This window comes from Corvus hawaiiensis, chromosome 1, assembly GCF_020740725.1.
Source record: "Corvus hawaiiensis isolate bCorHaw1 chromosome 1, bCorHaw1.pri.cur, whole genome shotgun sequence".
NCBI lineage: Eukaryota > Metazoa > Chordata > Aves > Passeriformes > Corvidae > Corvus > Corvus hawaiiensis.
The window spans coordinates 56,861,953-56,888,779 of NC_063213.1; the positions used below are offsets into that span (position 1 = coordinate 56,861,953).

Consider the following 26,827-nt stretch of genomic DNA (forward strand, 5'->3'; position numbering starts at 1 on the left):
CGGGCAGCGGGGAAATGCCGCGCCCGCATTGGCCGGCAGTGGGCTGTACCACTGTCCGGGGGGTGGCAGGCAGAATTACCCCCCCGCGCCCGCCGCGGGTGGGTAGGTCTGTGTCCGGGCGGAGCGGGCGCGCGGAGTCCGGCGGCCGTGGCTATGTGGGGCTGTGGCGATCCCGGCGGAGCCGCCGCCGCCACCGTCGTCCTGAGCGGAACCCGCGACTGCTTCCTGCACCTGCCGCCCGCGCTGGCCTCGCTCCTCCGCCTGCAGCAGGTACCGCGGCGGCGCCGCTCGGGGCCCGGGCGGAGGGACGCCTCAGGCAGGCAGGGAGGATTACGTGAGCGCACCCCCGCATCGCGTTGCCCTGGCGATACAGAGCCTTTCTCTCCTCCCTCACGAGTCAGCCCTCACTGCAGCCGGGACCCCTCACAGGGAGACATCGGAGAACCCCTCCTTCCCTCGCATCCTGCGTGGCCCAGTGTCGTCACCCATTCCTAATAAAAAGCGGGAAAGATTGGAATTTTTCTTCCCCGACGTGGTCTGGCACTGTGGGCATCTGTGTCTCTCTCAGCACTCCCTATTTCATACCAGTTTTCACAGTAACTCGCCAGCATTAAGCGATTAATGTGTAAATATGTAACTCAGGTAGGAGACCATGCAGAATCCTCATTCTTGGTGTACATAAATAAAATGTGACACTGTAGAAAGGGACTACCGTCATACAAAGTCCCGCTGAGGATGCGGGGAGTGCACCTTGCATTATAAATAACATTTCACACGTGGAAACGGGGGAAGAGACACCGTGTGCCTCTTGTGCCGTGAACACAGAACTAAGAGTGGAAAATGGCAGGAATGAGCCGAGAAAGATGCGAGCAAAGCTCAGGAGTCGTGGCACAGCCTCTCTGGCCCGGCAGGCCTCCGTCGGCGTGGGTAACCTTCTGATTTCCCAAGGCCAAAGAGGACATTTCACAACAGGAAAACAATGTAGGCGTGTGAAAACCTGCTCTTTCATCTTTGGGGTAGTAGAAGGAGGTTGGTGGAATTGGAAGAAATGCAGGATTAAATGTGAGCTTCATTTCAGCTGCAGTTTCTGAGTATTTTACAGATCTGCTGGCGAGAGAGAGAGGAGAAGGGAGTGCAGTTGCTTTGAAGTCATTCTGTAGTGCCATTCTGTACATCGTTTGTTATGGTGGACTCCTGCTTTTGCTTAACCTGAGTTGCAAAATGAAAAGATAGGATCTCTGAAAACTTTATAGAAATAGTGTATTAAATACATCTTGTGAATAAAAATATTAAAAAGGGAATCAAAAGCTGAATCTAATTGGAGAAGATACTAGATAAGTGAATGACAAAATGTTGTACAGAACTCAATGTTGTGTGAAGATTAGACACTCAGAGTGATGCTTTATCTGTGGGAATACAGGGAATTAAATATTACATTTGATAAAAGGATCTTAGAACCACTGTAGATATTCTCTGAAAATGTTCTCAGAGTTTACCAAGAAAAGGTCAAATGATACTTGAAATTATTAGAGTACCGTTGAGAAAGAACAGAACATCACCATGTTAACAACTAAATCTGTGGTATATCCACAGTGTACATTGTCTTGGTCACTTGATTTTCATAAAACCAGTAATTTTTGAAAACTACAGAAATTACCAGTTGAATGATATAATGTAAGATATAGTCTCTTTATGGAAACTGACTGAATATATTGAAATTCTTCTGTTTGAAATCAAAATACGTGAGAAGTTCTGAAACGGACTGATAAAATTTTTTTCGTCTGAGTTAATGTGATTTTTGACTTATTTTAAATATGTCATGGAAGCACTTTTTGAGACCATGTAAATGTTATAATTTTTGTGAAATCAAAGTATATGTTTATTTCTTTTCCTCATTTGGGAAATACAAATGTGCAGTTATACATTTCTGTAAAATATTTTTTGATACCCCGTAATACAGAAGAAAGGAAAAGCAATTAATTTTTTTACTTAAAAATAGTCCATAAAAATAAAAAGCTGTTTGAGAATTGAAACTGACATGCACTCCTGTGTTGACAGTTGTGCAAACAAGGTGTAAAATCCAGATAATATCTTTATTCCTTTGATCTCTCTAAGCAAATACAGTTTAGGTCGTCTAATAGTCATCTTATTTAACTTGTTTTATATTAATTTATTTTCTTTATTTGAAACTCATAGGGTCAAGCTGTGAAAGTTTCCTGTGGTCATCAGCCGATATTTTTGAGCTGGATAGAAACAAGGCATCAAGGTCACCCGGGTGAAAATATTGCAGAGATTAATAGACATTTGGCAGAGAAACTTGGCATCAGAGATGGAGAACAGGTTTGAAATGCTATCTTTGTTTTCTATTTAAACAAAGAGTATATTGGAAGATAAGTGAAAAGGTAATACTTCATGAGTTAGCTATGACCTTGTTGTGTGTATTTAGACAGTTTCTTCATTTACATCTGCTCATGAGAAAAGTTAACTGTCATGAAATGTCTCGAACATGAAAAGATTTTCTCATTAAATCATTAACAATTGCCTAAACAGTGGTAGGAGAGGCTTGTGGGTAGGTCTTTGCAGGGCTGGAACAACTATCTTCAGTGACATTAACTTTAAGAAAATACACTTTTAAGAAATTGAAAAATTGGGAATGGGAATATTTTGCTTGGAGTTCCTGTTGTTTTAAAGTAACTGTTGACCTTCTGCATATTCTTGTTTCATTTACTTGGAGTTTAAATTTTCATCCCTTTTTTCACCCCTTCACCGTATTTCCCCGTGTGTCCTCTCTATTTATATTCACCTCTTATGTATATACACCCACACACTTCTTGTATATTCACCTCTTACACTCGAGCGCACTGTTCAACTTCTTGTAAACAATTCTTTCACTGGGCAGAAGTTAAGAGATGCCCAAGAGGCAGACAGAGTTTTCTGAAATGAGACCACCAAAATCTCAAAATTGAAGCATTTTTTTTCTGTTAATAGGTAGAGATTTAAACAAACAAGAAGAGAAAATTACTGCTTTACACAGTGTTATCATGTAGTATATTCATATATGCCTATTCTCTTATATGCAAAATTTTGTTCAACATAATAGAATACATCAAAGAATGTGACTCAGAGCAGTGTATCTTACCTTGTTTACTCTTTTAACATATTTTCTCTAGAAATTATGTGTCTGTTTGCAGCAGTTTCCAGTTTAGTAGTTGAGCAGCCAGGCATCTACCCTTTTTAGTTCCAGAAATTAATAGCCTTCAACAGGAAAACAATTGACAAAGGAAACCCAAGAAAACCTCACCCAGCTGTTGCCTGAGAATAATATCTGTACAATTGAATAAATGCATGAATAATTAGGTTGTTTCACCATTGTTTTGGATTCAGGAGTTACATGTTTGCTGCGTTTCATAATAGTATGATCTTCTATTTACTGTGCTGAGGAAAAGATACTCGTCTCAATTATTACTTCAAACTAAGGACATAGAGAAATTCAAAACTGATTGTCGCTTTTGTAAAAGGTGACCTAGCGTAATTCTCTTGGAGGACAGGTAACTAGTTTTATCTCAGGAAAAAATTAATGACACTTCTGTAAAAATTAATTGCAGTATGTTGTTTGAAAATTGATTTTTTTTTTTAATGTAACCTTTGGCAAAAACTGACTTTTGAAGTATGTATTTAATGCATTCTGAAAGACCTAAGCCACAATAGCTTTTACCATTCCTCCTGATACACACGACATTAAAACTGTTCTGTGGAGGTAGAGCTGCTTCCTATGAAACTATTCATTAAGGAGCTGGGCTTGCTTTTTCTATTGTACTTTTTCCTTATTTTTTAGCTGGTTTTGCCTTGTCTAAATTTGTGCACAAGTCAATGAATTTTTCAACTGTCTAAAATCCTGGGGATTTAAAAATAAAGATTAAAAAATGGAAAGATGGTTATGTGATCAAGATATATTAAAAATGGATTGCTTTTTATCACCTGATACAGCTCCTGATGCTTTTCATGCTCACTGTTGATTGACGTCCCCAAGCCTAATAGGATCCATTTCCCATCCATTGAGCATTCATCTGCTTATGAATTACCTAGTGTCATTAAGATGGTGTGTGTTCCAAGTAGCAAAAACATATAATAAAGGAGATGTCAATTTTCTCATTGAAATAAAGGTGGAGCTTTTATATACTTAAAAATAAGGAGTTAAATATTTTGGTGTTACTTTTGCCAGGTATTTCTTGAGCCCTGTTCCCATGTGTCGTCCTGTCAGCAAGTAGAAGTGGAACCACTCACCGCAGATGATTGGGAAATCCTGGTAATAAAACCTCTTCCACTGTTATGTTCTTTTCTTACAGATGACAGAGATTCTGACTCAAGCAGTTTTTTGCACAATGCCCCGTTCTTTTCAGCCTCTTAAGAAAATACTAAATGTGGTGTTTAGTTGTTTTTTATATTTCAAATGGTGTATTAGAGAAAGACATAGTTTTTTTTCTTCAAACGAATGTTAAAAATGTATGTGGTATTTAATTTATAATGGTATCACATTTCCCCAGGAACTGCACGCTTCCTCTCTTGAAAGGCATCTTCTTGACCAGATTCGAGTGGTGTTTCCAAGAGCCATCTTTCCTGTCTGGGTTGAGCAGCACACCCAGGTTTACATCAGGATTGGTAAGCAGCACTGGAGGCTCTCAGGGCACCTCCAGTAAGCTGTTTTGCAGGAGTGGATGCATTCATTGGCATCTTTTGTTCATACTTAGGTACACTTGTGCCAGCAGCCCCATATGGGAGATTAGAGCCACGCACGGAGCTTCTGATATGTCCCAAAACACACGGACCTGAGAATATCACCAGCACACCTTCCTCAGAAAGTGACATCTTGCTCAAAAATTTTGTGAAAAATAACATGGAGCAAGAGGAAACATTAAAGGATCCTTTTGCCAAACAACCTTACTTAAAGCCTGGAGTCCTTGATCAGAGTGAGGCTGATGCAAACATGACGTTTGGCTCAAGTGTTCTCCCTAATATATGGAATTTCATTGGAAGCATTTTCTCTAATACATCTGAGCAGAAACAAAAGACTTTGTGTGATAACGATGAAATGAGCACCTTCAAAGACAAGCTGCTGAACTTAATTCGCATGGATTCCATTTTTAGAGTATGTCAGTCCCAGCCTCCCAGTGTACAGAGTGTATCCACCACTCATGAATTTCTGAAATGCAATGCTATTCATGTTTTTCCATGGAATTTAGAATATATTGATTTGGATCCAAATCCTGTAGTATCTTACGGGAAAATCAATGAGCTGCTTTCCCCAAGACAGCGTCATCAAGAAGCAAAACAAAATCTGCCACTTGAAAAGCAAAATCATTTGACTAGTACACAAGACAAAAATCCTTCTAATTCTAATAGCAGTCGAGCATCCAGTGAGGGGTCTGTTGTTCAAATCGTTTGGAATGGATTTGAAGACCTAAAGAGTGTCATAGAGTATGGCTACAATGGGGAAGCCTTGCATGCTGGAAGAGTTTGGGTCAGTTTGAGCACACTATATTTTGGGCTTTTTATTTTATAATATTTTCTATTGGATAGTTGTGAACTGGCTACTTAACATGTGGGTTTGGGCTGTAGTGTGTTAATCTCTCGAGTTTACTAGAATCAAATACTGTTTGCTTTGCACTCATTCTGGACTACATTACTTACCATCATTCTCCAAGATGTACAGTGTGCTCTGGGTTTCTGCACACTTAGCATTTTTACACCAAATGAGGAACATGCTTCAGCGTTTCTGGAAGGAATATGTGCTTTCTTCACAATCTGTGGTAGCCGTTGTATTAATGAGAAAGTGAAGGTATCTATTTGCATAGATTCCATACTGCATAATAAGACTCTTCATCAGTTAACTCTTTGAAATGTGCCTTGCACCCTAGGGGTCATCAAACTCTAAAGTAATGGGATCACATATCCTAGTGCTACATGATGTTTGTGAGTCCTTTTATACACTCTTTAAAATACATCTTAAAGTTTTATATCAAATAACCATCTTGTATAATTTAAATTGTTCTAGATTTTATATGCCATTTTGCAAGGTGGCACAAGTCCAGGTGAGGCGATACTTACACTTCAGCTTGTTCTGATAGAACTACTGCCTGATTATGTTCTTTCTTTCCTGGAAGCACATGTGGGATCAACAAAAACAAAAAAAAATGTGCTCCAAATCACCACTTGACTATTTTGACATAATACATTTCTCACCATTCATTTATTGCTGTTAAGAATGAGAACAAGAGCTTGCAGTGGTCTTTGCCATGAAATCTTCTGACAGGTATAACAATTTTCTGAATGCCAGCATGTGATGCATGAATTCTTTATGGTCCTCAGTCATGGTATAACCGGAAACATTTCTTAAAAGTGTATATAGCTTTTATAATATTTTCCCTCTCAGGTTAGAATAACACGAGCCTGGATAGCCAGTAGCATAGCTGTTCACGTGTCTGCTAACCAATAATATAAGTGATCACATTCCTAATATTCACATCAGCTTTTTTTCCCTAAAACAAGTGCTTGTATGACAATTTTTTTCTGCAAACTGCTGTGCTTCTGCTACCTGCTACATTTTAGAAACTTTGTTACATCTCTCCTGCCTCGACTGAATAATCCTTGTTCTTAACCAAGTGGTCTTTGTTCTCTTATTACTTAGCATTCTTTGTTCTCTTGCCCCACACCAGCAATCATAAAGTTTCTCACAGTTAATAAGTATTTATGAGATATTTTCAAATTGGTTTAAACTAACACAGGTTAATTGGAAAGGAGTTTCCTTTAAGGGGCAAACTGACTAGTGTGATTTAGGGAGACTGGATTTTCTCTCTCTCTGCTGCAGGTGTGCTTAGTTCTGGTCTCTGTAATGGTCTGTGTATATTTACCTGCCTATGTAAAATTAATTTTAATCAGCAAATGAAATTGTTGTTTTTCTCCTATACTAAGAGCATTCTTGCAGTGTTCTAAGAATTCTTCCTACTACTTATTTTTTTAGCTTTTGGATTTTATTTAAAGAAGTTAGGAGGTCAGCTGTAGTGAGCACTTTCACAAATAGGATAAAAGGTAACTAGAAGTGTGCATGTAAGAGTAAGACTTGGATATCGCTGTCAATGTTATAAGTTCCTTCGTAATTCTCTTGAGGTTCCATTAGTGATGAAGAAATTGATGTGGTATTATATATGCAATGTTATAACTAGTTTACTTTTTAATATTTCTTTTTTTTTGCTTTTATTTTAAATATTTCAGATTCCAGATGGTCTGAGGAAAAAACTACGTATCGAAATACATTCAACAGTCCGAATTAAGTCAGTTGAATCTATTCCTAAAATTCCTGTATCTCTTACACTGCAGCCCAAACAGAACTTAGTGAGTTTATATTATTGGTCATGTACTTGTTCATGTATTGGGAAACTGATAATGTTGCTCTGGTCAAATTGCAGTGGGGGGTGGGGGGCATTATGTTTGTTTGTTTTAATTTGTTAGGTGAAGATCTGGAAGTTGTCTGTTGTTGACTATGGAAATAATTACTAAGGAATTCTTTTTTTGTGTATAATTTCTTGTTTTTTCTTTTTACTATGTAAATTTAAGTTAATAAGTTGCTATGATCTACTTAAACAGAGCTTATCTAGTATTTGTATTTTGATCAATGTACTGTAAACATCAAGTCATTAAATTTTGGGTCACTCTTGGTAGATAACTCCAAATAGTTACAATGCTAATTGTAATAATTTTCTATTTAAAGGGACTGGTAGATGTCACAGAGGATGGAAAAAATTTAACTTCTGAATTTTGACTCATTTTCCTGAAGCTGTTAAAGGATATAGCACCTTTAAATCATAGCACATTTAAAATGATAGGGTTTTTCATTATTCTCAGATTTGGAGAATTTCTGATGTATTTCTTAATAAAATGACATTGGTAGGGAAAATGTACTATTTTTGTTAAATTAGGTCTCAATTGTAAAGAATCACTGTCAAAATAGCAACAATAATTGATAATAATTTTGCATCAGACCTTCATTTGTTGTGCATTAATATGGGTTCAAATCTAGCAAATATTAAGTGTGTGTCTATAAGCCTATAAAAACAAACACCAAACAGAAAAAGAGTCATAGAGTTAAGGAGTGAATATCCAGTTTAAGTCTCCTGGGAGAAGACATGTTTAAATTTTTCCAACACTGCAATGCCCAGACAATTGTAGTGAAATTACCGTAATTTGTATGTGCTGTTTAGTTTATTACTTCCTTTTTCCTTTTCCTTATGCTAAATATTTAAATTTTTAAGTTACATTATTGAATCCCTTTGTTTTCCTATAAGTGAGACATATTCTGAGTGAGCATCTGTGACAGTAAGAATATACTTAGTGCCAGTTCTCACAGTCCATCAAATATATCTCTGGAATTCTGTATTTCATCGTAACTTGTGGGACACTTTCTTCATACTGTGGCACTGGCCTGATTATTTCCTGTGTTAACTCCTCCTCAAAGCTTTAAATACAGCACTTGCCATCATAGCAAGGCTTAGGTGGGTTTGTTCTTCATCCCCAATATTCTAACTTGGTTTCTTACCTACAGAAGAACTGCATATTTTTTTAATATTGGAGATAAAAGGATTATTAGTTGGAATTGATGATCCTTGTGGGTCCCTTCTAACTCAGAAAATTCTGTGATATTCTGGCAGTAATGCTAAAATTGTAAAAATAGTTATGTGTGCTTTTGTACATTTTCAATACAGATTTCTCCTTTTTCTTTCTAATTCAGTTAAAGGTTTCTTTAGTTCTTGGAAAAAAAACAGAAAAATGCAGAAAGAATTGTTACAGTAACTTTCATTGTTCTTTCTGAACACTGCTTCCAGGATCTTTGTTGCTTCCACCTTTTCTACATGGGAATTATGTAGAATTCTCATTTAGGAATTCTACATTAGGAACTTAGCCAAGAGATCTGGGATGTAGACTCAATTTCTTTTCCTATTCCATTTACCTAGTTGTTCTGGGGTAAGTTCCTTGGTCTCTGCCTGCCTGTTGAAGTTTGTTGGTGATGCCCCTGAACTGGATGAGCCCAGGGTTCGTTTTATAGGAAAAGGGTATACAGGGAAGAGAGGGGTGTAGTGAGCACCTGAAATAAGTCTCAGGTTAATATTGATGCATATCTTCAAACCCAGGGTCAGGTCTGAGCAGTGCCCTTGGATCTGGCAAGACAGAAAAGTAAAACAAAAATAAAAGCTTTTCCTTGCCCTCATGTCAGTGTTTTGAGGAAAAGTCTTTAGAGGTGGGCTAATGCTCAGCTGTGGTTGTAGCAGGGGCTGCACAGATGCTTTCCCTAGAGCAGCTGATAGAAATGGTGGTTGTTGGCAAAATGCTGTTTTCTAAATGAATAAAAGTCTTACATCTTCTTCCATCCCTGTGTTGCCATAAGAGAAATAAATGCCCCATGCATAGGAAGAAAACATTTTTACTTATTAATACCCGGGTTTGTTTTATTTACCTCTTTCCTTTTTCCTATTTAGCCTAAAGATATACATGAAGATGATGTTAAATGTGCATTCAGTTCTTGGCTGCAGGATTCCACTGATGGTGATCACCCATGGCTAATGACAAGCACAGACTGTATACACCTGTCTGTTAAAGAAGGCAAGGATAATACTGTCCTGTTTACTATGGGATTTACTTAGCCAGTATACCATTCAATTCCTGTGCACGCCTTTTAATATAACTGATACCTCTTTTCATGGAAAGTATAAGCTTGTGTTCTTTAATAATGATTAACCCTTTTTATTCTTTCATTTTGGATTATATTGTAGTAGTATTCTAATCTGTTTTGTCTTGTGAGGAATGAAAACTGAGTTTATTTGGAGTTTTAGTAGTTGTTCATTGTGTTTTACAGGAATGGAGGAGTTTGTCCTTAATGCAGCGCATCCCGTGCACATTGAAGAAAATAAGTCTGAGAATATTTTTATACTAAGTCCCAGGTTGCTGCAAAAGACAAATATACAAGTAAATATCACATAATATCAGGTATCAAGTAATTTAAATTGTTATACTTGTTTAAAATATATTGTATTTTGTATGTAATGTATTTCAGTTTCTCTTTTCAAGTAAATAATGTTAGTCTATTCATTAAATTATATCTGCATCCTTTATGTTACTTTGTAGCTTGAGGGCCTGCTGAGATTCCAGGTGTGCCATGCTTGTTACTGAGTTTCATAGAGTTTCCACATCAAATTCTCAGAAAAATCAGTTAGAAGAGAGGAGAGTCGGTACTGTACAAGTCTGAACATCCTTATACTTACTTGTATATGTACCGTCTTAGTTCTTTCCCTTGGGAACTACACCACTGCTCAGTGTTTCTGGCAGGAACAGTAGCTTGTTCTGGCAAAGATGAGACGTATTCCCCATTCAAACCTACCACACTCACCCTGCCTTTTCTCTGATACAGTTTCTGTGCCTTCTGTTTCTTCCATATTTTATTTCTCAGGAGAATAAATATTTCTATTAGAATTACTGCTTCCATTAGTAATTCTGGTTGAACCACTGCCCATTACTTCGGGGTTATGGTTATAGGTGGGATAATGTTTTTTTTTTTTTTTCATTTTTAAACATACAGTGACATTTTAGTGGAGAATTAAGGTGTCTTTTGGCTGTTTAGAATAGAACTAGATTGAAGATTCAGAATTTCTGTTAAAAAATAATAAAATGAGCTTTCTTTTACTGGAAGTAGGTACAAGAAGGCTTCTAGAAATTGTTCAAATGACTGGTACTAAGATTAAAGAGCAAAATGCATTTCTTAATAGCAGTGTCAACTTCTCCTACTAGCTTGTTCTTACCTGTGAACCTCTGTAACCCCTGTTTGCCTGCCCAGCTTTCCATACTAGTGAATAAAATGGAAAAATTCATGCCAGGTGTTTTGTCAAGTTACTTTTCACCTAGTCAGACACCTGATCTGTTTCACTATTCTGCCTCATGAGCTCTCCAGCAGAACAGGGTATGGCACAGGAGAAGGAACAAGTTGCAGGTAGGGAAAGAGATAGTGGGCTGCACAGTCTGTTATAAACAGCACTTGGCTCAAAATCTAATCTTACATTATTAAATTGCTGTCAACACTAGATTGTATTTTGGAAGTAGTTATATGTCTTCCATTTCTCCAGTGCACCTTTCTTTCAAGCACAGTAAGCATCAGCAAAGCATACATGCAGCATTTTCTTTGCACAATTCCAGAAATGTCTAGTCACTTCATGCCCTTCTTCTGCAGTTATATTTCATCTAAAGTCCTAACTCTCTTTTGTTGTAGGTTCTTTTACATCCTCTAAGTAGAAAAGCTGATGATGATGACAACCAGCCGGCTATGCCTGATAGAGACAAGAACTTTCCATATCACAAACTAAGCGATTTAGGGTGAGACATTTTCATAGACAAAAACATGGGAGGGAATGGGAAGGAGAATTAGAAAAAAATAACATTGGTGGAAATGCAGACTTTTTCGGAAACTATGCCAGATCTAAGCAAAACTCTGCATCTTTTGGCTTATGTCAGGTTCAGACTTCATCCTAGTTTATGCAGATGGTTAATTTTGTCCTTGAACAGTCTTAACTGCTGTGAATGGAAAACCTCATGTGTCTAAAGGTACTCACATACTGAAAATTTCTGCATGTCTGTCAGTAGGATGGGAAGTCTCAGAACTGAGACTGCCTTAGCATGGAAATTCAGAACTGAGCTTTAGAAGAAATACTGATAGTTCAGCAGTTCTTGTTCTAAGTAGTATGAACAGACTTCTACGCAGCAACAAAGTATAGTGGGGTGGTTTTAGCTGGGGTATTCAAATGAAACAAAATTTTTGGTAAGTTGCAGTCTGCCAATCCTTATCTCCCAGTAACTTCAACCTATTTGTTCAACTACGTTTAATAGTAAGGATCTCAAAGAACTGTAGTTCCTAAAAGTTTTATCCCAATCATCAGCTGAGGAGAGAAATGCAGAGTCCTGTGGTCATTAGTACAAGGGAAAACAGTGGTACTGTTTAGCAAACATGAAGGGATGGGGCAGAGGAGACAGGGGAGGCTTGGAGTGTTGTGATATGTGCTGTCAGTGCTGGAAAGGCAACTGAGAATACAGTCTGTCAGCATTCTAATTTCTTGTAGTGCAAGCTTCTGCTGCCTACGTAGCGCGCTCTGATGCTGCCCAAGGCCATTTAACGTTTCCTTTACCCAACAGAGGAGTGGACAAATTAGGAGCATCTTTATTTGAACACGTAAGCCACAGCCTTCTGGGGCGTCCTTTATCTCAAAAGCTGGCTGCTATTGCTGTGGGACTACGAAGTGGAGGGGTGCTTCTCACAGGAGGAAAGGTACACACTTCTGCTTTCACCTTGCAAACCCTTGCACCTTGTTTTCCATAGTTACAAAACGGTTTGTGTTAGTTTTCTTTGATACTCTGCACGTTCCAAAGAATAAAGAACAAGCTGAAAAAAAACTGAACAGAGGTAATTCAGTAAAACATCACTCACACATACACACACACACACACATATATATATATATGTGCATTTTAAAGATTGCTACCAATGCAATTTCAGTAGGGGATTAATCTACTTTGTCTTTATATTATGATAATCACCTGTTGCCTTTGAAGTATTTGAATGAAAATAAGCATATATTTCCTCTTGTGTTCTAACATAAAATGGCAGTGGAATTGATACTGTTATTTTCCTGTTGCCTCTTACAGTGATCCATTTACTACCATATGTCACTGAACGTAGCAGATGTCTTAACACTGAACTCAGTGGAATCAGAACACCGTACTGGATGTATCTACTCTGAATTTAGCTTTGTTTCACTCCAGGGCTTTGGTCCCTACCAAGTGATACAGAGGCAAAATACATATATACATTTACTGAGGAATAAACCCAGTGTGTGTACAGCTTCCCCAGCTTGTTGGCTGGTGCATATTGTGACAAAAACATAGAAACACAAGGAATTAGCTCTGTCAATTTACTTTAGCTCACATTTATTTTTGTAGGGAAGTGGAAAGTCAACATTAGCAAAGGCCATCTGCAAAGAAGCTTTCGCAAGACTGGATGCTCATGTAGAAGTAATTGATTGTAAAGCTTTAAGAGGTATGATAATAGTTTTTTTTAATCTCAAATGCTTGCTGTACAATAAAGAGGCACAGTTATGAAGTTAGTACATTTGGTCTGAATAATTTTTCTAGTATTTTTGCTGTTTTTGCAAGGATGTTTGATGCCCCACAATTAGTATCTTCAACAGTCTGATGGAAATACAGCTGCTGTAAGTTTATTTCACATTTCTGTCAGTTTTTGTCCCACATACCACCACTAAATTCAAACCGTGCTTGCTGTGCTCATTTCTAATTGTTACAGAATAGGAAGAAGTTGCAAAAATTGAACTGTGTGGTTTTTTTGCTATGCTAGCTGAAACAAATGCTATGTTAACAAACTGTAGGTGTTAGAGGATACCTGTACTCAGTGAAAGGATAACACAGGCACCAAAGACAGATCGAACAACCAAATGAAACCTAGTTTAGGATGGCATATTTACTAACCTAGTGTATTTGGCAATAGTCATCTAACACTGGTGATTATAGATGATGAGATGACTCCTTTTGGGAGTTTAAAATAAGTATTTTGCGCAAAGATGGAAGAGCACAAAATAGGCTTTTTTCTGCTTTTGCATTTCACTGGCTTTTCTAAATAGTCTTGCTGTCACAAGGGCAGAAAACACTCAACTGTTTTCTTACAGAGCCCTTATATGGCCCCGCTATATTGTTTTTGCTTAATTCACTACTTAAGCTGGAGTTCCTTGCACCAGAGAAAAGGGGAAAGATTAATGAGCTAGGTCCTTTGCTCTGGAAAATTCTTCTGATTGCTGGATTCTTTAGTAGCTGTATTAGAGTGCTGCTGATTCTTCTCTGGTTTTAACTGTCTGGCAATTAGACTTGTGGACTTCTATAGTGGTTAGTGAAAGATGATTGATCTCATTTTAGAACTTGTGGAACCTTCTAGTACTTTTTTAATTGAAGAAGTGGACTCTTTTTTTTAGTAATTGTTGACTTTGGTTTAATCTTGGTATCTGGATTTATAGACGTAAAAGTAAGATAGACAAAATAAAATATTGTGAGCAAGATGTAGTCAGACTGATTTTTTTCCTGATATTTTGTGTCATTCTAATAGTATTTTGTTTTAGGAAAAAGATTAGTAAACATAAGGAAAAATGTGGAAGAAGCTTTTTTAGAGGCAGCATGGAGACAACCATCCATTCTTTTGATGGATGATCTTGATCACATTGTTGGAGTACCTTCTACACCAGAGCATGAGAACAGCCCTGAAACTATTCAAAGCAATAGACTTGCTTATGGTAATACTGTGCTACCTGTGTCTGAATAGAAATATAATGCAACTTAGAATTTCTTGCACCTGAGTTGTACTGTCCTACCTGAACAATTCTGTCTGTATCATTATTGCCTCTGGACCATGTGATATTCAGGCAGAGACTCAGAAATTATGGTAGGTAGGCATTTGTGGACCCCTGGCTGGTTCAAAATAATCCACTCTTGATCTTGGAGCAGTCGTTGCCAATGCACTTTCACCACTGGTGCTGCTGTGGTGGTGCTGTTGTCAGTACCGCTGCCAGTGCTTGAGACTTCTCCGTTCCTTTTTTATATTGTTCATACACTCAAATATGTTGCAATTGATTACAAACTGCAGATGAATCTTTAACTGATAATTACTGATAAATTGATCTTTTGTTTTCTGTAATTATTGTCATTTATAATTACATTGATACATCAGTTTGATACTTACTGATGGTTAGAACCAACTTCTTTTAGATGAGTACCAACTTCTTTATCATCCTACTTGTTATACATTATAGAATTTCTGTTGTTTTACAATGTAACAATCCACAAATGTTAAAAATAAGATGATCAGTTGTAGTTTGACTTCCTGTATAATGTTCCCTTTTATTCCTGGAAGTCTACACAATGCTAAATTGCAAATTAAAACTTAATCTAAATGATCAAGATTAATAAAGCCATAGCAAAAAACACCTTCCATTTCTTAGCTCAGTTTGAGGGAGTTAGCATAATTTTTACTGAAATACTTCTGAAGTTCAGAAAATCTTACTATAATTTCTTCCTTAAAAATGTGCTCTTAACTTACATGCAGAATTGTTTGGTTTTCTTAATACTTTTATTTAAAGGTGTAGTGCATACAACAGAGCTTTAGAGTTTTAAAGATTGTTTCTTGAAGGTCTACCTTGAATCCTTAATTTTTTTTACTTTTATGTATTACTTTTTTCCTAGAGTGCTTATTTTCTAGGCTTAAGATCTGTTTTTATAACTTTTCCTTTGTTGTTTGCATGGAGGCAGTAATACCACACAAAAGTAGACGTCATCAGTGATGTTACAAAATCAGCTTTTAAAAAGCACTTCTGATGGCATTTTCTTAATGGAATATGCTGTCCTAGAGAGACTCACTATACCTTTTTTTTCCCCTAGTTAAAAAAAACAACTGTAAACACGGGAATAAAAATAATGTATTACAAAGCTGTTACATTTTGTGTGCACTAATGCTACTCTCCAGGGTTAGGGTTATTTTTGTTATTTTGCACTTCATACAGCAACATCTTCTGTGTTTAGTTTTAAAAGATCTGATGAAAGAAGTTATTTCCATGGGGAGTTTGATTGCACTAATTGCCACAAGTCAGTCTGAACATTCCCTTCATCCTTCCCTGGTTTCAGCACAAGGAACTCATGTATTTCAGTGCTTCAAATGTATCCGATCTCCAGATCAGGTAAATTCAAATAAAAATGGTTAAAATGTTGTTTGCCTTGCCAGCAGTCTCAAATATGATGGTGGAACAGCTGCAAAAATAATAGGTTACACCTGAAGATGAGAAAAAAATCTGGAAATCTTAGAAGTTCTTTCATGATACTTAAATACCTCAGAACTTATATCTGTCGTTATAAAGTTTAAAAAAAAAAAAAATCCAATGAAAGCTCCCAGTTGGCCCCACTCCTCAGTAGTAAGAGAAGGGTGTATTCAGAGGGCATTTCAGTTCAATGTAAAACAAGTCTGGTTGTCTAGCACAGGTGAGATATGCATGTCTCCTTGTTCCCTCTAAGGGGATGCTAAAGGAGCAGCTTTGTAAAACATGTAAGTCATCAAGTTAGAGAAATGAAATTAAACACAAGTGTGTTTTTTCCCAGCTCAGTGAAATAAGTATGTCCCTAGAACGTGTATTTTAAAAACATTAATAAAACTAAATGTTAGATTTATGGGACAGTTTTAGGTTTGTTTCCATAGTAATACCATCAGTCTACTTTTGAACACAGTCCAGTTTGAAAAGAAAAATGGATAGAAATAAAAATGCACAGTATTAACTTTTGTGCAGGAGAAAGCAGAGACTTTGAAACCCTCATTCCCTAAGGACTCATTTTTATTTAACATGAGTTGTTCCTGTCTGCATGTCTTTGGTCACAGCCCAGCAGTTAAAAGCCACTGAGCAGGGGATACTGTGTTAGATGCAGTTTGACTTTCTCCCACTTCCTGCAAGTCTTTTAGATTTTATTTTTTAAAAGTCTTCTAGATATTATTTTTTATAAATATTTAAATTTTTTTAAAAAAACAAGATTTTATTGTTTTTAATACTAATACTCAAATAAGGATGACACATCACTGTAAAAGTCAAGATCTCAAAAGATACCAAATTATCTGAAGTGTTTTTATCTGGCACGATATATTTCATCTCAGACATATTCTCTGCTCATACTGACAAAATGCATTGTGTTCTGTTTCCTGTGAAACAGAAAAAATGGGTGTAAACCAGTAGAATCTGGAGAGGGAGGGATGTTTCATTATTGCTGTTGAATTTAAAGTAGCTCTGGTGAGGTGAATATTTAAAGTTATAAAACTGGTGAATTTATTGAAGTGCACTTGAAGAACTAGCATTTGTTTATATTGCTATGGTTTTGTTATATAAGGGTTTGGCATTACACAAATATTTAAGGAAATTTTCCTGAGTCATATCTATTTACTTTTTGAATTCTTGAACTCCATATAAATAGTAAACTCAATATGCACTTGCTGCACAATTCTGTTTTTCAGAAGCAAAGATGTGAAATGCTGTATTCCATAATAAAGAAGAAACTGAATTCTCATCCGAAGGACTTTCCTGATCTTGACCTGCAATGTATTGCAAAGGAAACAGAAGGTTTTGTTGCTAGAGATTTTACTATGCTGATTGATCGTGCCATTCATACCTGTGCTTCTAACCAGAATGCATCAGATAATGGTGGTATGTTGACAAAAAAATCTCTTATTTCATAGTCTTGCTTCTGTTATCCAGAACTGGTGGAATAATACAGAAACAACCCCAGTTTTTATATTTTGTTATATACATATATATATTCTATTACATATAATAGAATATATTTTTGTGTTTTATGATACTTTATAATCATATCTTCTATTTTATTATTAAAATTTATTTAATTGTTACATATTGTAAGGAAATTGTTACTGACAGTTTTTGCGTTTGGGTTTTGTTCAGGATTTTTTTTTTTTTAAGCAGATTTGAACCTGTCAACTGTGGATTTTCAGAAAGCTCTAAAAGATTTTACTCCATTAGCTCTGAGAAATGTCAACCTTCATAAACCTAAAGACCTTGGCTGGGACAGGATTGGTGGCCTAAAAGATGTGAAGCAAGTGCTGAGGGATACCATCATGTTACCTGCAAAGGTACTAAGTTCCTTTAAATTAGTTACTTGAATTTTGTACATAAAGTCAGTAGGGAAGAATTATATTTTGAGGTGTGGCACAGTGTTTGGTAGAAAGATGACAGGCATGATTTAGGGCTACTTTTGTAGCTTTCCAATCTTCAGCTGTCTTCAGCTACTAGAAAACACTTTATTCTTCCCCTTCTCTCTTCCAAATACAAAAGGCAATAGCTGAGCTTTACTACAAATCAAGTGTTACTCTACAATATTGGAGTATTGCCACACTCGGTTGCAGGGTTTGTAATTAGGTTCTGTAAAGACAACATTTCCAGCTGTTTTGTGCAGTGCTTTTGCTAGAGGAGTATTTCCTTTTGGATGAATGCCAATCCATCAACCTCTCTCTACTTCACTTTGGCCTTTCTGCCTTGCTTAAAAGTTGAACACTGAGATAAGCCATTGAGCATTGACTCTTCAGAGAAATGACTGAGGAGTATATTTGATCATTATCATTCAGTGATTAAAATAGGAATTTAGAACTACCAGTATGGACAATATAAAGCTCTAGTCCATCCCTATTCTGTCCTGTTTCCTCTTGGTAGAAAATCCCACTTGTTTGTATTTTAGGTACCTAGTAAACCTAGGAACTTAGTTCAGCCCCAGGTAAACTAAAAATAGTCCAGATGAGCTGTTGGGATAATATTGGGGATATAATAAACTAGATGCATTCTGTTTAGACAAAAGTCATCACTAGTCAGTGATGTTACAGTACATTACAGAATACTTACTTATTTTAGAAGGTATCACATTGAACCTCTTTTCCAGTATCCAGAATTATTTGCAAACCTGCCCATACGACAGAGATCAGGAGTTTTGCTGTATGGAGCGCCTGGAACAGGAAAAACACTGTTGGCGGGAGTGGTTGCTAGAGAGAGTGGAATGAATTTCATCAGCATCAAGGTAGCAAGAGTTTAAGATTAATTGATTCATTATATTAACTGAATGAAATAACTTTACATAATACCTGAAACTGTGTGCTTGTGAGGGCAAAAAAACTAAAGTAAGAAACTCACATTTAAAATTTTGCTTGTCTCTGGATAGCCCTCTGTATATCTGATTTCTGGAACTTAACAGTTTTATTACTGAGATTTTTTTTTTTTTTGTATACCTATTTTCCTCAGGTGGAATTATAAAATTTAATTAGGTGTTCTTAGTTTCTCATTTTTTGTAAAAAGACCCCAAATTTTGATTCCACTGTACAATGAAATTGAGCAATATATTTTAAACCTTTTTAAACTACAGTGTAAACCTTTGCCTTGTGATTCTGTAACATATGTTCTGTTATGGTACAAAAATGGAAATGATTATTTTTAAATAAGTTAGAATGCTTGAAAAATTCTTCTGGTTTATCTAGACCCCTTGTCTCTTCTGTTCAAAGATGCCACTGTCTTGGTTGCAAGAAAATTCAGTCTAGTAAACAAAATATATGCTGATGTTGAGTTACACATTAAAACTAAGAAACATGTTGTGAGTGGTTTTTTCTGATTATATATTTTTAGGGACCAGAGCTGCTCAGCAAATACATTGGAGCAAGTGAACAAGCAGTTAGAGATATCTTCAACAGGTTTGTTTTGTAAAGATTTGTGATGTTATCAGTTAATTTCATTGGCTGAACCACAAAGAAATAATTTTGTTATCTGAGGGGAGATACGGCATCAGATCATAAAAGCATCTGAAATAATCAGTTGTGCTGATCCAGATGTGTGTATCTTGGTAGGTTCATCCTGGCCTTCATTGTTCAAGAACTGCACGTTTTGGCTCCAGTCAGGAATGTGCTTTTGAAGCTGAACTCCCAGTTGTCTCCAGCTACAATGCATTGGTTCACATCACAGAACTGTCTTGGAAAACATGTCCTGAATTCCTTTCAGATGATTCCAGAAGACAGTTACTCCAAGTAGTAATGCACACTCAGTACATAGGGTCATATTAAACTTGGTACTGAGGTCCTCAATGCCAGTAGTTCTTTTTTACAAATCTGCTCTTACTGGCCCTCAGTGCTCACTAATGCCAACACATCCTACACAGCCTTGGCTTCTCACGTTATCATGTAGGCAGTCTTTTTGTTAGACATCTGTAAGCCAAGAACTCATCTGCCGTGATTGGATTTTAGAACTTTCACGTATAATAATATGACAGTTGAGCACTTAGAAATGATAAAGTGAGTGAAAAGTATGTTATAAAAATGAACAGTGACTGTATTGCAATCCAGTTCTTCAGAAGCTCTTAAATTCTACAAAAACAGATTTTCTGTTCTGTCATTAAATACAACTGTTCTCTGAAGCCAAAAAGCAATTACCTTCAATACTTTTAAGCAATTCTACCTGTGAATGAAACTTAAACAGAAAAATAAGTATTCCTTTTTTTTTTTTTTTCTCCATTTTAGGGCTCAGGCAGCTAAGCCTTGCATTGTTTTCTTTGATGAGTTTGATTCTATTGCTCCTCGCCGAGGTCACGACAACACAGGAGTCACCGACCGAGTGGTTAACCAGCTGTTGACTCAGTTAGATGGTGTGGAAGGCTTGCAAGGTACCAATTCACCTGTGTGCTCCTTTTCATGCAGAAGTTTAGCAGGTGTTAATGGCGTTTTTCTGAACTCTCCTAAGGGGTTTATGTGCTAGCTGCTACCAGTCGCCCGGATTTGATTGACCCTGCTTTGTTAAGGCCAGGTCGACTGGATAAATGCCTGTACTGTCCACCTCCTGATCAGGTGAGGAAACAATTTCACACAAGAGGCAAGGGAAAAAATCAAACTAATGGATTTTATTTGCCTTTTCTTTATACATAGTGCCACTTCAAACCTGGAAAAAGTGGACTTGATTGCCCAGCTCCAATTATACAACAGGATAAATTCGCTGATTTTAATGTCAATGTGTTCACATAAAACTGGGGAAAGAATAGGCTGTTTAGCACAGTCTTCTGGATTAAGTAATATTCTGTGAGTCTAGCTGATTAAAAAAAAATGTGAAAAACAGGAAACTAATCTGCAGAAAGAAATTGGATGCAGTGTAGTGTGTATAATGTTCTCCATCTTTCTTTGAACAATGATTCCAGTGAATATGCCATTTGCTTAAACCATAGTCAGTCTTTCGAGGCTGTACAATGTGTGTCCTTGATTCCCCATTTAATGAGAAAAAATTAGCACAGTTCATTTTCAGATTAGTTCACACATTTAACAAATACCACATCATTTCATTCTGAAACACATACGATGAGCCTGTGCCATAAGAGCATAGGTATACTCTCTTCCCCGCCCCCCCCCCCCCCCCCATTTTAAACTTCTGGCTGAGGGTGAGATCATTCAGGTAAACAAAAGTTTTGCACTTTCATCATACTTCTCTTTACAAAATGACATATGAGGAGCAGAACTCACTTTCATATTTTTATGTATTTCATATATGAAAATCCCAGATATTGACTAGATATATTAGAGGAATTTATTCTCTGTATACTACATTTGGTTAGGATAATATCTTTCTAGTACTAGGACAGTATCTTGTTGAAAAAAGATCCGTCCTCCCTCAGAGAGGAAGTGGCTGGTGACAGGTCCAAAGCACCATCTAGCAGTCAGGACAAGGAAGATAACAGGTTGCTTTACTGACTTTTTTTTTTTTTTTTTTCCCCAGAATTCACGCTATGAAATCTTAAAAGCTCTCAGTTATTCCCTGTCCTTGGCCAATGATGTGGACTTTCAGGATTTGGCAGCAAAAACAGAACAGTTCACAGGGGCTGACCTAAAAGCTTTATTATACAATGCCCAATTAGAGGCAATCCATACTAATTTAAATTTAGGTTTAACACAGGTAAATAAAACTGATATAAAAGAAGTCTCTCCTCTTTATTTTTATGTTGATATGTTTGAAAGAGTTAATTGTATCCATGCAAAATTACTTTTTTTATACAGAGGATTAACATTTTAATATGTTTGCAGAAAAATACAAGAATATTGTAATGAATTGGTTTAAATACTTCTTAAACACAAGGTTTTTCTCATTTCATGATTGGTGTTTATTGTAAAATGTATTTATTTAAGCCCAAATGTGTTTATCACAGTTGTGATGAACAACTAACAAATTGATAGGAGGGATCCCACACAGAGTTTCTTAGGAGCAGATAGCAAAATCAGTTTTGAGATGGCACATTTTGGATGATGGAGGAAATGAGAAATTGGTGGGTTTTAGGGATTCATTCCAACAGATTAAGTTTGATTGAGGTCAGGAGAGAAGTGGCAAGAGGATGGCAATACCTGAAATGGCCAGCTCTGGCTCATCTTCCAGGCACCAGCTGGTACTTGAACTTCCAAAGTATAGGATCCCACCCTAGGTTTGTGCCCCACACGTGACTGACAGATCCTTCCTCTTTTAGCCTCTGTTCAGCCACCTCTCTTCACATTTTTAATGCCTGTCCTCTGGTTCTAGCTGGACAGGGGCAGGCATGGCTTCTGCTACTTGGTGGCCAAAGGGAAAGGTTGGGACAGGGGTGCAAAATGAAGGAGATCCTTTTGAATTCTTTTTGCACCAGCTGTTACCAAGGAATTGGGCTCTGAGGATGCAACTCTTAGTATTGAGAGGGATCTCCAGCATGTCTTCCCTAACATTCCCTTCACCTGTAGCATCAGTAAGTAGTTGCTACCTCATGATTATCCATCATAGGAGGAGATTGTTGTCTGAAGCAGTGGTCTGCAGAGTGGTGTGCATACACCCCAGAGAGAGCACAAGGCAGTCCATTGATGTGCAGGAAGAAAATAATAGAACTTCAATGGTACATGTATATAATTTGCGAATAGTATCCATATTCTTGGTAGAGTGTGCTCTGAAATTTTTGACTGATAGAGGTGTACAATCAAAGTGGTTTGCAGACACCAGTCTAAAGCAACAATTTTGATTTCCACATCAGCATTTAAAATGTGTTGGCTATGACTAAAAGGGAGTACAGCAGTTAGGCACTATAAAAGTAGACTCACTTCAGTCTCCTAGAGCATTTTACACAAGACACTAATTTGCTTGGAGGGTAAGGTTGCAACAGAAGTTGTACAGTTCTACAACACAAGACATACATGAAGTTTCTCAACACTTGCTGTTACTGAGAGTGTGAGACAGTGGAAACAATAAAACCTCAGAATTACCTCCTGAAATTACTTTTCTAGCATGAAGACAGAAAGTTCTTCTTAAAGGCATTGGATTTTCTTAGCAAAATATTTGGAAACATACTCCTAGAGAAAGACAGATTACTATTAGAGTCAAATGTAAATTGATATTCTCATTTGCACTGTGTATTAAATCTTCTCGTGTATTTCCAATTGTAGTTTGTCACGAGTTAACTCTTGTAATGCTCTGTTCTTTGTTACAGGATTTTGGATCTAGTTCTGATAGTGACTTCAGTCTCTCTTCCATGGTTTTTCTAAACCACAGCAGTGGCTCAGATGATTCAGCAATAGATGGAGAAGCAGGGCTAGAGCAATCTCTTATTTCTTTAGACATGTCTGACTTGCTTCCTGAAGATCCAAGGTCCAACATGTATCGTCTTTATTTCGGAAGCTCTTATGAGTCAGAGCTGGGAAATGGAACTCCTTCAGAACTGGTAAATTACTCACTTTATGTCTTGAATTTTCTAAATATAGTTGAGAAGCAAAAAAACCCCATACCATTTGCCTGGTTAAGTTTATAAATACAATTATGTCTGCTTTGACCTGCAGACTGTCTTCAGGTAATACTTAGTAGTCCACAGTGAGGATGGGGATGGAAGGACGTGAGCTGAGAAAATACAATATGGACTTCTCTGCAATCTTGCTGGAGTTTAAAATCAAAATCCCAATGCTTAATACCTTATAATTAAGCAAATTGCATTCATATTAGATTTTACTCGCTGGTCAAATAGCTTGTTTCCTTCCAAAATTTTTGAATTTTGGTGGTTGGTTTGTTTGTTGTTTTTTCTTTAACTTAGTTTTATTACTAAAGAATGACCATCCAGCTTTCAAGAATTAAGTTACATTCTCAAGAATCAATGAACCTTCTTTAGTTTCCAAAAAAATGTGTATTAATAGAATAGTCAGACCATGGAATTGTGTAAAGAAGAAAACGAAATCTTAATTTCCATCACTGTCTTTAAGAATCAGAATTCCTGATCTAGTAGTATCATGGTACGCAGCAAGCAGCATGTTCTCTGGCCAGTTTGCAGGTAGGGATGCACACGTTGGCTGCCCAGCACCTGCACAGGGATCAGCTCACCTTTCTTGGCTGACAGGTCAGCAGAACAGGGTATGCTGCCTCGGAGCTCCTTACAGTGAACAGATGATTTCACAGTTCATGTGAATCTGTGGGAAATTCATTTTCAAAATCTATTGTAGAACTGTTACTACAAGTAGTAATCCAAATTCTTAGACTCTGTTTTCAAAACTGTCTTGCATTGATTCTTAAAGCCAAAAATAACTTACCTTGACATTGGAGAAGTAATTACTCACTGCTAATGTGCTTTGGTATATTTTATCTTGCATTATGGGTGATAGTGTTTGATTAATGTAACTTTAAAGACTTAGTTTTCCTCTGACTGTGAAAATTTTTCAGCAAGGATTCTATACAGACTTTGATCTCTTAAAGTTGTTGAATTTGAAAGGTGTGTATTTCATCAAGTGCCCAGAGAATTTGGACATGATGAATATTTAAATTCCAAATCTAACTACATAAACTTGCCCAGATTTTAGAATCATGGATTTTCATAAGTAAATAAAACAATGGACTTAGCAGACCTTTATTCATTCTGAGATGGGCCATTGCAAAAATGCTTACATATTTTCCAGACATGAAATTCTTCATTTCAAATTTGGCTTTTGCCCAAACACCTTGGCATATTAACCTAAATCTTTCTGTTAAAAAAAATACGTATGAAATATATTTTAAAGAGAAAGAACTCTTTTTGCCAGTGTAGGCAAGCTTATATTGAATTGTTGGCTAATTCCCAGTGATGGAGTTGCTCTTTTGGATCCATAATGAGTTAATATATTTCTTCTTGTGATGAATTTAGAGCTCTTTGTGTTTGTCCGGTCCAAACTCCATAACTTACGACTTTACCAGCGTCACTCAGAGAGATGTTGCATCCTCCCAACCTGCAATGCTTAGAGCAGCTTCTCAAGAAGGCTCCCTGGAGAACCAGGAGCAGCAAGCAGAGCACCTGAGGACAGAAATCAATGCTATCAAGGCCAATTACAGAAGCAAGAATGGAGTATGGCACTTTTTAAAATTAGTATTTAGTCTTAACAATTCTCTGTTGTTTTCCCACACTTCTTGGTATTTCAATTAATAATTTCTGCAATAATATTAAATATTAGGTAACAAAAATAACAAAGATAAGTGATACTTAGTTTGATGAAAAGAAGTCAGATGTTAGCATGCATATAATTAAACAGCTATTTCTGTTATTTATAAACATGGAGGGGGGAAAGTTGTGACTGTATTTCTAATAAATTTGTCTGTACATGTAATGTACAGACATACAGAGGAGGTTCTGTAGCTAATGATACCAATGGCACTACGTTTCTGTAAAAATTTTTCATTGTCTGTTCATGGCTCACTTTTCAAGGAGGACAGCACCCTTAATCAGTCAGCGCTTCCCAAGACCACCTTAACTATTACCCAGTCTCATCTGATGACTGCTCTTCAGAGTATGAGACCATCCATTAGTCAGGATGACTGGAAGCATTTTACTGAACTGTAAGTTTGGGTTGGTTTTTTTTGTAATTTTGAATTCAGTGGAGATTTGGTCTTATCACATTCCTTATACATCAGAAACACGATGATTTTAAATAAATGTGGGGACTGGCAGCAGATAGCTGATAGCTTCTGACAGCAGTTTTTTAAGAAATAGCAAGTTACATAGTGGGAAAGGGAAATGATTTTACCAGTGAATTGTCTTCTTATTCATGTAGGACCTAGAAATAACAGACCAGAATCCCCTTGTATTATGTTAAGAGGCTCTTTAAGTTTTAGAGCTAGGTCCTTCCTGCTTCCACTTAGTAGTAGCTCCTTGTATTTTCAGATTGCTGGAGTTTGACCCTCTGTAGTGGTCTTTGTAGCTGGTATGTTTGGGAAAGGCAATAATCCTTAGAAGTATAAACATACTGAAAAGGAGAATGTGTCTCCTTGGACTTGGAGATCAAAAAGCTGGGAAAAAAAAAAAAAAGGAAGCAGGACAGAGAGCTCTTGAGTTAGGTTTGGGGGTAAAAACTCCTCCAGGTCCCCAGGTTTGAGGAGACAGGCACTCTTCATTTCCATAAACATATACTTAAACATCTGGAGTTCTGTGGTGCATTAATATGCATCTGAAGAGGCAGACACAAAAAACACATTTCATAAGAATTTGCTAATGTCTTTTTTTGTTTTGTTTTGTTTCCAGGTATGATAATTTTCAGAATCCCAAGAAGAGGAAAGTACAGATTGGTGCAACATTCAGACCAGGACAAAAAATGACTCTAGCTTAGGAACTTGCACTTGCTTGTAATTGCTAAACTGTAACTGGAAATGACAAATGTGATTAAATCAGATTATTTATATTCATATGGATTTATTAATGTAGCAGTTGAAGATAAGTTTCTTCTAAACTCGCTGTAAAATTATGTCACATTTTATTTTGAAGAATATTATCTTCCTTTAGATTGATATTAAATTTTTTGAGAGAACATTGGTTTTGTTCTGTTCAGTTGTTTATCATATAAACTTTAAAATTTTGGTTTTTATCAATTTAGTTACCAAAATCTAACAATGATTTCCTCTGCCTGTTGACTCCCTCCCAACAAATAGAATCTGTTCAAATAGATTGTAATATTAATGGGGGATATGCTTTTTAAATATTCTATAAAGTCATTCTCTAATGGCCTTTGGAGGGCTTAGAGCAGGGTGGTGCTTCATATGTATATTGGTAGGCAACTAGACTAATACTTTCAGAATACATTTTTCCAGCTATAGCAAGAAAAACCAGACCAAGATAATTGCATCTTGTTTTCTGCCACTGTTTGTTAATCAGAAGAATACAAAGT

At 36.8% G+C, this 26,827-nt stretch overlaps 1 protein-coding gene across 3 annotated transcripts; it reads left to right on the forward strand.

Annotated features, from left to right (window-relative positions):
- Positions 1–97: 97 nt before the first annotated feature.
- On the forward strand, positions 98–26,472 carry PEX1 (peroxisomal biogenesis factor 1). Of its 3 annotated transcripts, none has more exons than XM_048305595.1 (24): positions 98–270; positions 2,197–2,340; positions 4,223–4,306; positions 4,545–4,659; positions 4,749–5,518; positions 7,270–7,389; positions 9,528–9,651; positions 9,905–10,014; positions 11,309–11,412; positions 12,226–12,358; positions 13,030–13,126; positions 14,214–14,384; positions 15,769–15,821; positions 17,135–17,324; positions 17,601–17,767; positions 18,568–18,702; positions 19,302–19,366; positions 20,186–20,328; positions 20,406–20,509; positions 21,426–21,602; positions 23,149–23,379; positions 24,820–25,017; positions 25,375–25,505; positions 26,188–26,472. In XM_048305595.1, exons 1-24 carry the CDS (start codon positions 154–156, stop codon positions 26,270–26,272), a joined length of 3,768 nt encoding a protein of 1,255 aa, XP_048161552.1. In that variant the 5' UTR covers positions 98–153; the 3' UTR covers positions 26,273–26,472. The 3 variants fall into 3 exon arrangements, with proteins under 3 accessions (XP_048161552.1, XP_048161532.1, XP_048161542.1); XM_048305575.1 differs by having other exon boundaries at positions 99–270; positions 15,667–15,821; XM_048305585.1 differs by lacking the exon at positions 98–270 and adding an exon at positions 332–642 and having other exon boundaries at positions 15,667–15,821.
- Positions 26,473–26,827: the final 355 nt, after the last annotated feature.